The sequence below is a fragment of the Ictalurus furcatus genome, chromosome 18 (assembly GCF_023375685.1).
Source record: "Ictalurus furcatus strain D&B chromosome 18, Billie_1.0, whole genome shotgun sequence".
NCBI lineage: Eukaryota > Metazoa > Chordata > Actinopteri > Siluriformes > Ictaluridae > Ictalurus > Ictalurus furcatus.
Window position 1 is genome coordinate 6,045,788 of NC_071272.1, and position 18,597 is coordinate 6,064,384.

An 18,597-nucleotide genomic window follows, 5' to 3' on the forward strand; every position below is an offset into this window, starting at 1 on the left:
AGGCAGATGGTTTTAATGTTATTGCTGATCTGTGCATGATGACTTGTTTCAAAATTAAAAATAATAATAATAATTATATATATATATGTGTGTGTGTGTATATATATATATATATATATATATATATATATATATATATATATATATATATATATATTTTTTTTTTTTTTTTTTCAAAAGAGCAAACCTTTCAGAAATAAATGCACTGAACCATAAGTTTCATCTTCTCTTTCTTATGTATGCGACCTTAAATTCCTGGAAACCTTTTAAAATAATTCAAGATAGCCTACATACCTGTAGCCTGCCTTAAGGACCAGTACTCTGAAAGCTAATAAAAGGTGCCGCCACCACATGCACTTTCCTAGGTATAAATGCATCAAAAGCATGCACTATTAATGGTAGCACTTCAGCGACGAGGAAAAGTAGCACAGTTTGGTACCTTTATTTCTGAGTGTGCATGTGAAGATGTTTGCTGGTGGTCCTCTAGGGTTAGGCACACGAATGAAATGTTATATTGGTATACTGTCGCAGTAACACCAGCAAAGGGGACCAGGATGTAAGCATCAAAACACACACAAAAAAACTCGTGTCTCACCTAGGTTACATTTTAATACTGGGAAAGGCGTGACGTCACGCCTTACAGATAACGTGGACACGCGGAGAGGCACGAGCGCTTTGGCGGTAATTGATCTGTACGCCAGTGTGACAGTAGTTTGACATGCACTGATCGAGCTGCATTATGGAGGGATCCGTGAGCTCACGGCTCGTCAAGGTGTTCGCCGGGGTCGCGATCGCTTTCACCGCGACCGTCCTGATGCACGTGCGAGACCCCTCCGACGTGCTGTTGGACAGCGGTTACGGTTATCCCGAGCTGTGGCGGAAAACCGGCCTGGCCGGAGCTCCGGCGCGTGCTGCGGCGTGCATCCTGGCGGGTGCAGTGCTTCTGGCTGCGGGCTGGCTCTACCGGCTCCTGTTCGCTCCTCTGGAGCTGCTGCGGAGTCCGGACGAGGTGGGATATGTGGCGGAGGACGGGCGCTCCCGAGCGCGTGCGGCCAACGAAGTGCGGCGGAGGCGCAAGACCGGGGAATTGCCTCCGGTTTACCCGAACGGCTGGTATCGGATCCTGGACTCGCACATGCTGGAACGCGGAGACGTCAAGAGCGTGACCGTGTTGGGTACGTAGGTTATAGATAATTAGCTAAACGACGCGCGCGAGGTTTTCACGCACTGCGCACTCCGGCACGAGCGTGGGAAAACGTGACATCCCCATCTCGACGCTTTCCTAAAAAAAAAAAAAAACAACCCAACCAAACCATTCATTGAACAAGAGCAGATCCAGGCCCAAAATGTGATGCATTCTTATGTTACTAGTAATGAAAATCTGTCCAAGTTCAGTAAAATATCCACGCAGTCACGTACTCATCAGTGAGTGCCAAGTGATTCACTGAATCATTATAGTTTTTCATTTTATTGTATTTTAATTTCCCTGGTGATTTGCGCATCCTTCTGAATCTGGACTCATATGTGCGCGCGTGCGCGCGCGCGTGTGTGTGTAGTATAAAAATAGGTCTCCTCTTACAGTTTTGCAACCATCTGCCCGTTTTGAGGTCACTTCAATAACTGGCACTAGCTGTTCAAATATGGAGTAAAACCGAGATCTTCAACGGTGAGAGAAAATGAATCATTCAACACGAAGCCTCAGTATGAGCTGCAAAAAGATTTAGACATTCCAAACTCGTTTTTTTTTTTTTTGCAATAATTCTTTTGTAATTCTATATTATTTTCTCTTGCCCTTTCTGTTCAATACAAATGGGAATTCCGACTCTTTTCACTGAGTCAGATCACTAATAAGAACCGACTCTTTCGGCTGCCAAACGACTCACTGGCATTTTTCTCTAAACAGGATAAACAGAACCATTCATTGTTCTCCTTTGCTTAACTAAGGCTGAAATTCTTCCATGAAATCTTACTCTAAGAAAATAACTTTATTTTTGCTTTGCTTTTTATAAAATGGTAAAAATCTGCAAATGTGGAGTCCAATTGAGATCTTAAACAGTGATGTATAAAGAAAATGAATCACAACATGAAGCCTCAGAGATAAAATTGTGCAACATTTTGAGCAGTCTTTAATTGTTCTTTTTCAATTAATTAAGACAGAAATTACTGGGACAAAATAACTTATCATACTTTGCATTGCATTTTATTCAGTTGAGCAAGTTATAAAATCCACACACCGAATGTGTAACTTGCCAAATAAAATTAATTTCCATTTTATCCTGATAACTAATAGCCTGATAACTTTATACTACATACAGTAAGTAAAATGTCAACAAGCAGCAATGCAGTAGATCCTCTCTGTCATATTGCCTCATACACACAGCTGCCTGAACAAGCAATGCCTGAACATATATACAGTTCATGCACCCAAATTGGCTGTCAATGTTCACCTATTAAACATTACCTAGAGATCCAGGAGTAGCCAATGCCAAGTAGTAACATGTGTCAGAGCTGTGATCAGTGCAGTACATTTACACAGTGAAGGTCACTGACTAGAAATGTCAGAACACACCCAGAACCTGATCAATTTTTTTTATTATTATTATCAGAAAATAGGCTGCATACATGGTGCTTTCATCGGACATTATTTTGTAAATATAATTTGTATAATAAAAAAGTCCCTCGAGTGAACAATAATAAAATGAATTCATAATATTGAAAACTGTTCTTTTGACAGGTTTATATTACAATACATATTTCCACATAATGACTAAATCATATTATACAGTATTTCACCTCTTCCAGCCTCAGATGCACATTAGACAATAAAGGATATTTATCTCAGACCGACTCATTATTCTTTATGTTCTGTTTGCGTCAACGTGTACAATTTGAATTAAAATCAAAACGATATTTAACGTGATTTCGAAATGTGTGTGTTTGTGTGTGAAAATGAATCTTTAATAACAATTAACTCTAATGAACATGAAAATATAAACGCATTCGTATTTCAGAGATTATATTCAGATCATATAATAAAGTTAAATAAAAGCGTTTTTAAAAAATCTCCATGTGCACACCTGCCATCATGGTGATTTTCAAATGTTGTTCATATTGCTATTAATTCAGATTAGGAATAGATATATTAGGAATTTTAAAATACATGTTGGAAAATGTTACGGTCTGAGGTAGATATTGTATATGAATATGCAACATCAGGCTATTGCGTATTTGTTATTTGTCAGTTTAAATGCAGTGGAGTCAACAGCTAAAGTGAGCATCACCAAGGTCACTCAGGATGAAAGATCTGCTGACTCGTGTCGTGCCACAGATACTGCTTATATTACTGACCGAATGTAACCTCACTGATGAAAATTGAGGATTAAGCTGTTTGAGTTTGAATCTTGTCACCAAGGCAGTTCAGTGTCTTTAGTTACCTCACGTACTTCATTCTGTTTCGCTCGGAGTGTGCGTTTCTTAGAGAGGTTGCTTTGGAGATAACTTTTTGTGTTGTAAACATTTTTGGGAAACTTTTCTTTTGTTAGTAAGGGACTCAAATGTATCCTGGCTGCTTAGAAACTGGATGACTGAGGAGAAGATCTGACTGCATGGTGGCCATGATTCACAATACAAAACAACAGAATATAAAATGAAGACTTAGGTTTAGAAATATGGGCAGTCATGTACTGTTGAAGGAAAAATCCATCCCGAATGACAAATCACATCAATAATTGTACTCAATGTGTGATTTTCAGATGTGCAAAGGATTTATTAAGGATTTACATTCTGATTAAAATCAGAATGTACTTTTTATTTTAATTTTTTTAGTTTAAAGTTCTTTGAAGGACATGTTTTTTTTCACTTTCACAATGATTTCACAATAATTTCCCACAGCGCCATTCAACTACCTGCTAATAGTGGTTCCAGTGGGAATTCTCTACCTTTATCTCTCTCAAAATAAATAACCTTTACATTTTTAACTTTCATGCTAATTCCACTATCGATGCCATCATGCTCGTCATCTTGTACATCCCATGTGCAAAATAAAGACGTAGCTGGACAATTAAATATAGATGATCCTCCCAAACTTCATTTAATAGTATACCATGTACTCTTATATCTGTACACAGTTGTGATTGAAGAACTCGTGATATAGACACACAGTTTCTTAATGACACTGTTGTGTTGGTTTGAAATGTGGAAAAGTGTCATGTTACGGGGTTGGAGACGGATGCAAGTGCAGTTGAAGCTTTTAACGAAGAGAGGTACGCAGACAAATCCAAATCGTAGGGCAAAATCATGGTGAAAGGCAAAGGCAGAATACAAAAACTGAGAAACTGGGAACAAGATCAAAGAAGAGTAAACGAGAACACAGAACAAAGGTTTGGTAACGCGGTAACGCACTGGTGGCAAAACATAGAAACACGATACTTCACCCAGAACAAAGACACACGGGGGTTTAAATATACAACGAAATCTAAGGGGATAACACAAAACAGCTGAGGAAGAGATATGTTAGATATATGAGGAATAGATATATGCTTCGGGCAGTTCATGCGTGCTAAATGCTCTGGCACTCAGCACGAGGGGAAACCCGTGACAAAAAGCATCTACATTTAAAAGTTCAGTACCATGCTTAATGGACTATGGACAAGTGGTTACAGGCTATGAAAGGACGAATTAATAAATAATGGTTTTACTGCATATAGAGGTTGCTATAGCAGTTTTTTAATATCACCCTATAGGGACAGTTCACAGGGAACATTGTTTAATTATGGTTTAAGTGGTAACAGAGTAGTTATTGATCGAGACGCCTCCAGGAAGTGCGGACATAAAGAGACACAAAATACAAATGTGCCACAGGTTTATGGAGAGTCAGTAACTCAATACTGAGTTCCATTCAGTATCAGGACTTGCTATATGCTTACTGTAAAAATGCTGATATTTTACTGCATTTCATTGTGTTTAAACTTTTTCACATGTCTCTTTCAAATTTTATTAATTTTTTTAAAAAAAAGTGCATGAAATGATTTTTTATTTTTTCTGTAAAGGTTTTTTGGTAATGTCTTTGACAGTGAAATACGTATTTTACTTCTTACAACAGCAATATCTTTTTGGTTTTATTAAGTATGCATATGTAATTAGACATAGCCTCATTTGCATAAATAAATGTACATTACATGTAGAAGTCCTTAGAATATACCTAAATGTTGCCCTATTCACCTGTAGTGTTTTAATTTCTACTTTAATTTTACTGTCTGATGGCCTTAAATCATAATTTCATTTGAAGAAGCATTATTACTGGCCCACTGCTGCCCTCTTCAGATTACCTTGGGTGGAACACTGAAACATGGTTACTTTTTTGTTAGATTTCCAGAAGAATACTCGACCATCTCCACTGTTGTAAGTTCCCTGTTTGTTGTTTGTCTTCTCAGGTGAGCAGGTGGCTGTGTTTCGGGGTCAGGATGGGAAGGCCTATGTGTTGGATGCCTACTGCCCCCATCTAGGGGCCAACCTGGCTGTAGGGGGCCGAGTGATGGGCAATTGTATAGAATGTCCCTTCCATGGCTGGCAGTTTCGAGGAGAGGATGGGAAGTGTGTCAGGATCCCATATGCTGAAAAAGGTAAGGTATTAGATAGATATAGGGATAGATAGATAGATAGATAGATAGATAGATAGATGCATGGGTAAATGGATGGAATGTTGAATAAATAAATGGGTGGATTGATGGATAGTTGAAAGAATGGACAGAGAGATGAGTGGATAGATGAATGAGTGTAAAAGGGAATCGATAGATAGATAGATAGATAGATAGATGATGGGTTGGCTGGATCGACTGATGAATGAATAGATGGATAGACAAGTGAATAGAGAAGGGGACGGATGGATAAATGGTTAGATGGACGGATGGATGATGGATAGATGAATGTACAGGTGGATGGATGATTAGTTGGTTGTGTATTTGAACAGATGTCAGTGAATGATTGATGATTGGATGGGTGAATTGACTAGTGAATCGTTGGACAGATACATGATTTGATAGATGAATGGAAGGACAAGGGAAAGGATGGATGGATGGATGGATGCCAAGTGGATGTTCAAGTATAAGATTGGATATTATTTATATATCTTGCTAGCTAGCTAATGCTGCTAGTTAACTCTGTAATATGTGTGCATGTTTTTATATGTACAGTGCCGGAGTTTGCTAAAGTGCGCTGCTGGCCGAGCTGTGAGATTAACGAGCAGATCTTGGTTTGGTTCCACTGTGATGGAGAAGAACCAGGCTGGATGGTTCCTGAGCAGAAAGAGATCACCAATGAGGAGTGGGTTTACCGCGGACGCACGGAGCACTTCATCAATGCTCACATAGAGGTAATTTTGTATTCTTAAAAAAAAATATCACCAACAAAGTGGATCACCAATCTATTTACAACACAATGGAGTATGAAATTCACCAGGCATAAGGATAAACATTTTTTTGCTCTAGAAATTTACATGATAATTTTATAACAGCAGGAAATGTCCACACTGAAAAACTGAGGCTCTCTAGTGAGGGTTATATCTCTAATTCCACTGAATGTAAACTGAATCGAACAACGATGCTTGAGAGATTTTCAATTAGATTAAAAAATATGTTACACTTCCTCCTGACCCTCGTTTAACCTCCGTAGGAGATACCAGAGAACGCTGCAGATATCGCTCACCTGGCCCATCTCCACACACCGGGTATCGTGAGTGGTGTGGACCTCCGTTACACCAACAGTAAGACTTGGGAGTTCATCCGCCATGACTGGAAGGTGAGCAAGCCTTCGCCTGGCGTCTCACTGTAGACTTTTCTTCTGGCCCTACACACTCGCACCACTCCATCGTATATTATTAACCTATAACAGCATGTTTGATTCCTTACATAATGCACAATGTGGTCATGATTATACAAGGTAAAGGTCACATTAGATTACAGATTGTATTTAATCAAGACCTTAACAGGGGCTCTTTTAAACTCAACCATCCAGTCATTAATACTGACACCATAATTGCCTTGCTGCCATATATTGAAATTCCTGACATTTGCTTAATGACTCATTATGTAGTCTAGTACGCTACGATACAGTCACAACACTTCTTGTCTAGCATCAATTAAATGTCTTCCTTTCTACGTGTGTGTGTGTGTGTGCTTTCTTAGGTGGAATGGAATCCAGAGCCAGAGCCCAATAAGCATTGTTCTCAAATGTTGGTGAAGCACGCTCTGACTGTATTCGGACGCCACTGGCCTCTCTTGGACGTGAATGTGGTGGCCAGACAGGTGATGACATAACTGACCGACAGGGGGCAGCAGAGAGTCATAGAATAGCATACTGACTCGAATACTATTCTGTTATAGGATGGTGCATAAATCATATTCTCTACTTTCAGAGCTGCTGTTATAGAAAATTAATCAACACCTTCTGAGCAGTCAGAATGGAGAATTTAACAGTGCTGTGGTATAACGCAGCATTAATTACAACAAAAATACCATAGACTTGACACAAATAATTGTTAGGGTTGGCGAATTGCTGTGATATAAGAAGATAAAGACTTTCAGAGAAAGAATCAACTTAAATCCACTCCATTACACCACTCTGACATTCCTTTATCAGCACAGACCCACAGACTTATAATGCATACATTGTTAGCATTAGCAAATCACCATGTGATTTCATAATCATGACACAAGCAAAATGCCATAGATCTAAAAATCTATGTAAACGAATCTCTTACCTTTCAATATTATTACCTTAAAAGGTCACATGACCGGATATGTACAGTGTTTCAAGCTCGAGCAGGAAATGAGACACATTGCAGGTCAATATGAGCTCAAATGTCATGTCTATAGTAATGGTATTGTGTTATTGATTATCATTGGCCTGCTTCATATTCAATGCAGCTCCCAGATTCATGAGCAGTGTAACATAAACCAGTGTATTTGTGTGTGTGTGTGTGTGTGTTGTACATCTCTGTTGCTGTTGCTTGTAATGTGCGTAGATGTATTTTACACTAATTCTCTTTTGAGTAATATTTTATCAAAGACCAAATGTCCTAGAAAAAAATCAAGGTGAGAATCTTTCTCCAACTCGAGTATAAAGAATTTAATGCGCTTCCACGGAAAGGGGAAGTTTTTCACATCTGCCCTTCACACACAATTTACCTTCAGCATTCGCTTATTTGTCTCTGTGTGTGATTGTGATATCTTTGAAAAGCTCTAGCGTGTAACCATGGTGATGCTAATTATACACAGTGATATGTGGGAGACGTGTCAGTGCTCAAGGCTGCACAGGAGTGTTTGTGTGTGTGTGTGTGTGTGTGTGTGAAGAAGTGAAGCTGAAGGCCGTTTGACTGTGTGCAGCATGCACAGTTGGAGTCCTGCAATCACGCCGTCCATGATAAAGAGCGTGAGGAAAGATATGAAGAAGGAACAGATTAAGATACTGTTAGGGTTCTATCTAGAACCTTTAAAGGTTCCAAACCATTCAAGAGTTAACCCTTTTATTAAGCATGTGCAGTACAATATGTAAGGAATAATATTCTTGGCGGCATGCTGTGATAGGACAATGATCAACGTCAAGACGGCGTAATGTGGCCTTTTGTTTTCTTTGTTGAATGTGCTGTCACTATAGAAACATATGTTACATATTCATACAAGTGCATTAATATAAACCTGTGATTTGAATTACAGCCGGAACTACTATCAGGACTAACTTCTGTACAATCAGAATTAAGAATTCAACAACACTGTGGTATATAATGTAGCATTATTACAAAAATAAGTGGGCTCATTACACAAAGCACTGTTTTCAAAAATGCAGTGATGCAGTATGCAAGTATACGTTAAAAGTCCTGTTAGGATTGACAGGAAGTGTGTGTTTTCTCTGTAGGTCGGTCCAGGTGTGGTGTTCCTGCTGTTTAATCACAACTTCTTGGGTCGTGGTGTGATCTTACACTGTGTGACCCCAGTGGAGCCGCTGCTGCAGTGTGTGTCACACACCATCTTCTACCAGAGCAACATTCCTCCACTAGTGCCAAAATTCATCCTGCGAGCAGAGTGTATTCAGGTAATGTGTTCCAAACACCTCTGTATGACCTCACTCACAGCAGTGTGTGTGTGTGTGTGTGTGTGTCTGTGTGTTAAATAAATAGTTCAGTGAAAAATCTAATTTACACAATTGCCCATGTAATCTAAATGTCACTGATCAGGCATAACATGGACTGGAGCTATAAGAATAGTGTAGCTAGTTAAGTTAAATAAGTATAACTTGCCCAAAATCATACAGTCGTGTAATTTTACAGAGACCCAGTCACTCGGTTTTACAATAATCCATTGACATGTAGATGTATTTATATTATACCTAACAAGATTTATAATGGTCCAGTGACTTATGTAGTGTTATAGTGGTCAAGTGACCTATGTAGTTTTACAGTGATCCAGTGACTTGTGTAGTTTTACAGTGATCCATTGACTTGTGTAGTTTTACAGTGATCCATTGACTTGTGTAGTTTTACAGTGATCCATTGACTTGTGTAGTTTTACAGTGACCCATTGACTTGTGTAGTTTTACAGTGACCCATTGACTTGTGTAGTTTTACAGTGATCCAGTGACGTGTAGTTTTACAGTGATCCAGTGACTTGTAGTTTTACAGTGATCCAGTGACATGTAGTTTTACAGTGATCTAGTGACGTGTGTAGTTTTACAGTGATCCAGTGACTTGTGTAGTTTTACAGTGATCCAGTGACTTGTGTAGTTTTACAGTGATCCAGTGACTTATGTAGTTTTACAGTGTTTCAGTGACTTAACATAGATTTTCAGTGATCAGTTGTCTTGTGTATTTTTGTAGTGATCCAGTGACTTGTGTAGTTTTACAGTGATCCAGTGACATGTAGTTTTACAGTGTTTCAGTGACCTAACATAGATTTTCAGTGATCAATTGTCTTGTGTACTTTTGTAGTGATCCAGTGACTTGAGTAGTTTTACAGTGATTCAGAGACAAGAAGTTTTACAGTGATTCTGCCACATAGATAGTTTTACAGTGATCCATTGACTTGTGTGTTTTTTACAGAGATACAGTGCCATGCATTTTACAGTAATCCAATCACTTATCTAGTTTTACAGTGATCCAGTTACTTGTGTAGTTTTACAGTAATCCAATGACTTGTGTAGTTTTACAGTGATCCAGTGACTTGTGTAGTTTTACAGTGATCCAGTGACTTGTGTAGTTTTACAGTGATCCAGCAGCTTGTGTATTTCTATAGTGATCCAGTGACTTTCATATGTCCGAGTAACATCTGGCTTAAGTCATCAACAGTGAATAACAGTACAATAACAAGAACAATAACATGGCATGAAAACGAAGTGTCCAGTACAGTAAAACACTACAGTTTTTCCTAATCAATAATCGTTAATAAAGCCAAGTGATCTGTTGTCTCTGTTGTGGCAGTTTGAGCGGGATGTGATGATTTGGAACAATAAGAAGTACGTCTCGAAACCATTGCTGGTGAAAGAGGACTCAGCCATCCAAAAACACAGGCGCTGGTATAGTCAGTTCTACAGCGAGAACAGCCCACGTCTGCGCTTCCAACACGACACACTGGACTTCTGATCAAACACATGGCCTGGACTCAAGGTAACATTCACCTCTGACTGACAGTGAGATCCATCAGTGATAGACAGAGATAAGGACACCATATTGGCAGTGTCATAATTACTTATCGGTAAAAGACACAGAAGGGTCCGCTCCAAAATATGGTTTTATTTGATCATTAATTTAACATTTACACAATCAGATTACAAAGTGTGTCATTAAATCAATTTATCAACTCTCTCATATAGTATTGTATTAATATTTCATTAATCTAAAACAAAAAACGTTCATATTGACTGAAAGTTTAATGCATTATGCTTTATTACCCCACCTCTGTCATTTCAGTTATTTCATCCTTCGTTTATGAATGTTATTTAAGACAGCTTTATCCTTGATGGTGATAAATATTAAAACATCTACAGCGACAGCAAATTGATGCCTTTGCTGCAGTCTCTTGTCATCACTGTCACTGTCAATAACAGAAACTATATTGTTTGTTTTTTGTCTTTCCTCAGATATGAATATTACGAGCAGATTGTGGAAAAAATATTGCTAATGTGTAATTTAATGTGATATAACAAAGTGTAATATTGATGTTTGAGGTCTGATATTATTTGCATAGTTCATTATTAATAATAAAGGTTGTTCAGTGCAGGACATGGCATTATAACGAATACTGACACTTAACAGTGTAACAACACTGATTACAAGTTATCAAGGAATTACTTAAAATGATTAAATGAATGAAAGTTTTATGAGGTATTATTAGAGTTCAATAGAAATGCATACAAGGAACCATTCCCAGGGTACAAATAATTATAATCACATTGAAAAGGATTTGTGAGTATGGGCTTAACAGAAAGTGAAACCATATTTTGGACTGTTCTTCACGCATGTTATTCAATCAACAGAATAATAGCTGTTATGTTATTATCTTTTTCTGTTATCTATTATACAGATATTATGCAGTTGTTCACTCAAATGATGAGGACAGGATGCTTGCAGTGGACCTGACCAATGAAAGAAGAAGAAGAAAAAAAGAATTTCCCAGTCCTGAAACACATTAGCGCATTATATCAAGTTGCTCTGAGTAAGATGAGCCCCTGATCTTAAAATATTAAAACGTCCCACAATCAGAACTGAAAATCTCCAAAACCCAAGATGATGCCATGATGGTAGCGGCTTATTTCCTTCCATTTTTAAGGACCATGCTGTCCTTGTTGAAGTGCCTGAGAGGACTGTGAATCATTGAGCAAGTGCTAACTTTCTCTCTCTCTCTCTCGCTATGAGAATCAATGTAGCTGGACTTTATTGCACTGTAATCAGGGGAATTCAGCACAATCACAACACATCACAGACCGAAGAGCTCTTCCAGCCAATGCAAGCAATAACAGCCGACGGGCCAGAAGACGAACTGAAGCCACAAGACCCAATCATTTCTACACTGTGAATCAAGAGGATGTCCTCTTGGTATTACTGAAATACCAAATTGGTGCACCAGTCTCTGTAATGACATAAAAACACAGTCTCATTGATTCAAAGAAGTGTGTATCATGAATGATCCTATACACACATCACTGTATGATAAAGCTTGATACTGCTTGCATCTCTTTCTTTATTAGTAGTGCACTATTATTTAGAAATGATATCAAATGAGGCATGGTCTCTGCCCCGTCTGATAGAACCAACTCTAAATCATATTATATAAAATCGTCGGCGGCTTAAAAATATCTGCGATATATCGGATAATTAATCGTGCATCAACATGCCCGTTGTATTATCGCAAAATGGAAGCTATACAACAATCACAATTTTTCATGAATTCAACAATGACACAGCATATTTTTATCTGTTTATAGTTAGGTTTAATGTTTCTGAATGTCTGCAAACCCAAGTTATTGCTTACGCTATAACAGAAAATGTTACAGAGAAACCACAAAGCCCTCCGCAATGAAGACTGTGTCGGAAAACTTAAGCATACAAAGCGCTGACACTGGAGACTCCTTCCAAAAAGAAAACCTGATGCTAATGAGTGCATTAATATGAACCTGTGATTTGAATTGCAGTGTGATCTGAAAATAAATGATCATATTTGAAAATTCGAAGCTTGGGTATAAACGTCTGTATAGTGCAAAAAAACTGGCCAAAATAGTTTTCATTTGGTAATATTTAGACTAAATAATATATATTGAAATTTTTATTAACTGTACACTGTAGCTACAGTACATATCACTAACTACCTTCAGGAAGTATAAGTTAAAACTAAATTGCTGAAAAGAGAAATGTACATTTAAAGCAAATAGAGTATAGTATACAGAATGTGTTGAATATTCATACAGTCAGCTGATACAGAGTTGTATTATTTTTCTGTTTTAGTCTGTGTTCAATGCACTGAATGACTTCATTGCAGTATGTTAGAGCATGCATTAAAAGTGTTTATTGTTTGATAAAGCTCGATAACTACGGAACTGCTATCTAACATTTTTTTTATTTTTATCAGCAGGCGTGTTTGTCCTTGTGCGCTGCCAGGCTACTTGCTGATGCTCATTTGCCATATTTACAACAACGAGAGCAGTTTGTGCTGCAGTTATACTGGACAAATAGTCCAGCATAATCTCTGCCCTCCATGTTTGTAGCATATGGCTGATTAACTCAAACTATTATTTCTACACTTTTTTAAAAAAAACAAACCTAACAAACAGGAAAATTGTCTAGTAGAAACTCACTTATAATAGACATCTAAGGGCAGTTTTGAATTAATATTTTAAAAACTTATTTAAAATAATCCTACAAGCATTGCACTTGAACAGCAAAGGTCTTAACACAGACATTAGACAATGTCATAAAACATACAGAAAGTACGTTTGTGTAATTCCTTTAAAAAATTTTTTATATGGTATCCATGGTTCATCATGCAGAAACTGAGCTCCAGCTCTAAAAGAATGAGTTTACAAATAATTTTGATGAAAGAATTCATTGATGTTCATTGACTGTATTGAATCAACTGCCCTTAGCCATATATGATTATATAGATAGCATTTATAGCATTTTATATGACTGTGTAGTTGAATGGATGATTCTGATTGGTTGGTGAGTGTTGATTCATTTTCTATAATTTTCTATAACAGCAAATCACAGGTTTATATGAATATACTTGTTCTAATATATTGCAATTTCTATAGTAACAACTTACACAGGGACTTGTTTATTACTGTAATAAACAGATTAAACAAAGAAAAAAAGTCTAATATTTGATATGGTGATGCTTTTTGTAAGGAGACATTTATTAGACATTTATGGAAGGAGTCCCCAGTGTGAGTGCCTTGTAAAAGTCAGTACATTTCCAACACTAGGAACTGCTGTTTAATGTATAGCTACTATAATGTAAGCGATGACAAGAACTAACTCGTTTTGCAGACGTTCCATTACAATAAATGTCATAAATAAATGGATAAAAATGTACCGTTTGTAAAAAAAAAAAAAAAAAAGGTTGTCTCAAAAGTCTCCATACATGTGGAGACTATGTTTGCCAACATCACGTTGGTCGTATCTTCGTGGACGTCCACTTCTCAGTCAGTCCGCAACACTTCCAGTCTTTTTGAATTTGTTAGTAAGTTTGGCAACAGTGTCGTGTGATGATGTGCTTGCCATATTTCCTGTTAAAGTCCATCACAACCTTGCGACAGCTTCCCGATCCAGCCATGAGAATGATTTCAATACGTTCTCTTTTTGTTTTTGTCAAAGGCATTCTTAAAGGCTATGAAGTATGAAAAATTTTGGAAGACATTTTGCGAAAAAGTGTTCATTTCCCCTATATATGGAGATTTTGGGACACCCTGTATACACGAGCTTATTGGAAAATGTTCACACAATGTTCATGCTTTTTTATAATCCTTACTTATAAATATATTGTTTTTGACGTTAAAATATTCTAAATGAGTGCTAGTACGGTTACTTCTCCTATTTCATAGAATTCCTGTTGTTGATTTTAGAAGCTTTTTTTGCACCATAATGCTTTGTGTATTGTTGCACATGCTGTAACTGTACAATATGCACACAACAATTTAGTCTCCATTTCAGAACGTTCTTTGTGATAAAACAAACATGAAATCAGTCATGTATAATTTTACAGCTGTTCCAATTGAGAGAGAAACATCTTGTGGGTCTTGGGCAACTTAATTTATAGGCATGCGGCAGCGCGTTATCCTTTTAATCTCTGTGGGTTTCCATATTGCTTTATTAAAATATAAGCTATGCTTTCTATGCAAGATTGTGGGTACTGTACAGAGAGAGAGAGAGACTTAGAGAGAGAGAGAGAGACATAGAGAGAGAGAGAGAGAGAGAGAGAGGTGCATGATGGGTTATTGTCTTGAACATTATGTCAGCAGGCAGATGTTGGCCATTTTCCTGATGAAATTAGCTTCTGTACAGCAGCAGTATCAGACACAGTGTATTCAGGGTGCCTACGTTTACACGCATGACTGCGCGGCATCTCTCTCTCTCAGTATATCTATCTCTGGCTATTTGTGTGCTCTGCGTCTGAGCAGGCAACACACTAAGGCTGAGAATTGCACCACCGCAGGCACTGTGATAAAGCAAGCGAAACAGTGTTCTTATTGCCTTGTCATCGAGATTGATTTTATAAATCTGCAGGTGTTTGTCCGGGGTGAATCATACAGGTTTCTGTAATGTCTTCTGTAATCTATATATGCCATATATAGAAGGGAAAATACTTTTATTTGTATTTCATTTTATTATTATTATTATTATTATTATTATTATTATTATTATTATTATTATTATTATTAAATTGGATTCAAATTCCCTGTAAAACCTGTAGGAGAAGTTTCTAACATGCCATAGATTTGTATGTAGGTTGTATCATTGCTAAAGAAGTCAGCCATGTTTAATACATGAAAATGCAATATTACAGCACTGATTGTCCAATGCAGTATATTTACATTTATTTAAAAAAAAAAAAAAAAGATTCTGCTTTGAATATAAAGACCTTTTACTGGAGCGATATTGTTAAAAACCACTGTATGTACAAGGACTGTACAAAATATCTATTTATCTATCTATCTATCTATCTATCTATGGTTTATCTATCAATCGATCCATTGATCCCTTCATCTATCCCTTCATCCATTCATCCAATTGTCCATCCATTTATCCATCCAGCCATCCATCCATATGTTCATCAATGTTCTAAGGCTCATTCTTTGACCCACCTACCCACATACCCAACAATCCATCCACTTGTTTATCCACCTGTACATCCATCTTTTCATACATACATACATACATACATACATACACCTGTCCATTCATCCACCCATCCATCCATCTATACACCTATCCATTCATCTACCACCCATACATCCATTTATCTATGCATCCTTTCATCAATCCATTATCTATCCATCCATCTGCTTATTTATCCATCCACCATCCATCTGCCTATCCATCCCTCCATCCATCCATTAATCCATCCATCCATGTTCTACCAATCACTCTCTGACCTATCTATCTGCACCTACCTTTCCACCATCCATCCATCCATTGATTCCACCTATCAGTTCACCTGTATACCTATCCATCCATCCATCCTCCCATTTCTCTATCTATCTATCTATCTATCTATCTATCTATCTGATTCCTCTTCTGGAAATAGTATGCATATCATTAACAATATTTTTGTAAATGGATGTCATATGAACAGATTCTCAAATAAACCCGTGAACTTGCTGTTGCTTGAGGCTCAGATCTTCAGCTCACACACATTTTCCACACACGTACGCAACTCAGAAAAAAATCAAATCGATATGCCAAAGAAATGCAAGATTTTTCACACTGACCTTAATCTTTCTTTCAGAGGTCAGCACTTTGGTTAATCTGACTCAGTCCCAGAAGGCTTTCAAAGAGCTCCACCTTTTTAGTGATAAGCAACCTACAATAAATAATGCTCCTTCCTTCTACCTTTACACTGTAACCGATGCATCAGCAACTTTGAAAGGTTATAGAAGGTATAAAGTCATTAGGAAAAGTAAAAGGTTTTAGTGAGCTACTTTCCAAAACAGGACACTTTTTTCTGGAATGCGTTTCTCTCTCTGGAGCCATGGACCCTGAAGTGCTTAATTCTGGAAATGTAGATCAGGAGAGAAAACCTAGATGCACCTGCGATTCAGAGTCAGTAAATCCCTGTGTTCAAATACCTTCAAATCATCTAGCTCAAGGAATAACACAAGGAAGGACAGGAAGTGCTGGGATAAATGAAGAGATATGTTTGAGTGTTGAAAACCCCATGGTTTCAGTTACAGATGGACCAAATCTGAGTGAAATTCACTCAGGGGAGTGTTTGGCTCAAGACCCTTTGCTTAATGAATATTTTAATAACCTACGTCCTGATGAAAGTGAGTATACAGTGTCAAGGACAGAGAGGACAGGTGGTGGGATCAGCAGGACACTTGGCTGTTTGAATCAGGAAGCTACCGACTCTGAGGTAAACGAGTGCCCAATTTGCACCGAGCCCTACCGCTCCCAGGGTGACCACAGCGTTGCGCTGCTAAACTGTGACCATACCGTGTGCCAGCACTGCTTGGCCGTCATGCTCAAGCAGGCAGCGGACTGCTCTCGAGTACAGTGCCCCCTGTGTCGGCAGAAAACCCCGCTTCTACAGTGGCAGATTTACAGGCTTCAGGAGGATATCACATTCTGTACTCACCCTCCAGATCTCTCAATCCTGACACCACAAGCAGAACCAGATGTCAGTACAGGGTGCTGTTCAAGTCTGGAGCAGTATTTGCAGGTGCGGGCTGAGACGGCTCGAGTGTGTGGATGTTTCGAGCATCCTCGTGGACTTATACAGGTCATCCGGCGCATGCAGTCACGCTGCCGTTGCTGCTATGTGACATTGCTGTTAATGCTGTATATGGTAGAGCTGAGCTTTCTGATGCTAGTTTTTGTGCCCGTCCTCGTACTTGTACTTCTGTTCACTTTCGCAAGCTAGATTGAGGACAGTGACCCAATGCTAAGGAAAAGCAAGGCACAACTGCTTCCTGTTGCAGAATGTGTGAATTAATAAACATATACAGGCTTGACAAATGCACTTAAAGGAGCACTGTGTGATTATTGAGCACCCTGTAGTCTGCAAAGCATACTGCAGCTTCAGTGAAACTCTTCTTTCCAACCAGTCTCCACTCACTCTGTTGAAGCTACATATTATTTTTCCTTGAATATGATTAATTGACTTGTTCTAGACATGTTATTAAAATAGAAATGTACAGTACATATTTAAAAGGATCAGTTATGAAATTAAAGTAGCAGTACGTAATGTTTAAGCGTGTTCATATACATGCGATATTCATAATTTGAAACATATCGTGACTTTAGAGATTAAAAAAATAGACATTACAGCACTTTTTTTGGTAATGTGTGACATGTTTTAGAGTTTGGGGGGAAGGTAGAGGTGAATAATAACACAATATTATTGATAATATTATTTTTTTTGTCCTTTATCTTAGTCATACTGATGAATCACAAACAATATGACCAGAGACACGAACTAACAGGGTAGAAATTGTCATCATTTTAACTGGGAGATGGGTGGAGTTGGACAAACTCATTTCTGGCCCTTAAAAACAATAAACAAAAGCCAGAAATGAAACACATAGCCATGTCTAATTAAGAACAATATTGTGAATAAATATATTTTTTAAAGTATCTTTAAAATGATAGGATTATTACGTGTATATAAACATGTTTATACATTGCAGACTGCATGTTTAATTGCAACACTCCTCATTATACAGTATATACTTAAGAAGTATACTTCTACTTTAATCTTAGGAAGCTGAAACTAGATAACATTACACTGTGCTTATAGAACAGGTCAATTTCGTGTTCAAACTACAAAATGATGTATTTTTTCAAGTGAGCAGACTCTCAGTTGTCTCAAATATTATTTCAGCTGTCAGTTTGAAGAA

The 18,597-nt window shown here is 37.8% G+C and overlaps 1 protein-coding gene across 1 annotated transcript; it reads left to right on the forward strand.

Moving 5' to 3' along the window:
* The first annotated feature begins 398 nt into the window (after nucleotides 1-398).
* On the forward strand, nucleotides 399-15,384 carry zgc:92275 (cholesterol 7-desaturase nvd). The gene is made up of 8 exons (XM_053649472.1): nucleotides 399-1,175; nucleotides 5,433-5,621; nucleotides 6,192-6,370; nucleotides 6,670-6,795; nucleotides 7,182-7,301; nucleotides 8,911-9,087; nucleotides 10,469-10,654; nucleotides 11,571-15,384. The coding sequence occupies exons 1-7, from the start codon at nucleotides 740-742 to the stop codon at nucleotides 10,628-10,630; spliced, it is 1,389 nt and encodes a 462-aa protein (XP_053505447.1). The 5' UTR covers nucleotides 399-739; the 3' UTR covers nucleotides 10,631-10,654; nucleotides 11,571-15,384.
* The last annotated feature ends 3,213 nt before the right edge of the window (nucleotides 15,385-18,597 follow it).

What these genes read in the sequence shown, in the direction of transcription:
- zgc:92275 (XM_053649472.1), top strand. Translation starts at nt 740, where the DNA reads ATGGAGGGATCCGTGAGCTCACGGCTCGTCAAGGTGTTCGCCGGGGTC. An exon ending in GATCCCATATGCTGAAAAAG is followed by an intron (nt 5,622 to 6,191) that starts GTAAGGTATTAG and finishes TTATATGTACAG; the next exon opens with TGCCGGAGTTTGCTAAAGTG. An exon ending in TGCGAGCAGAGTGTATTCAG is followed by an intron (nt 9,088 to 10,468) that starts GTAATGTGTTCC and finishes CTGTTGTGGCAG; the next exon opens with TTTGAGCGGGATGTGATGAT.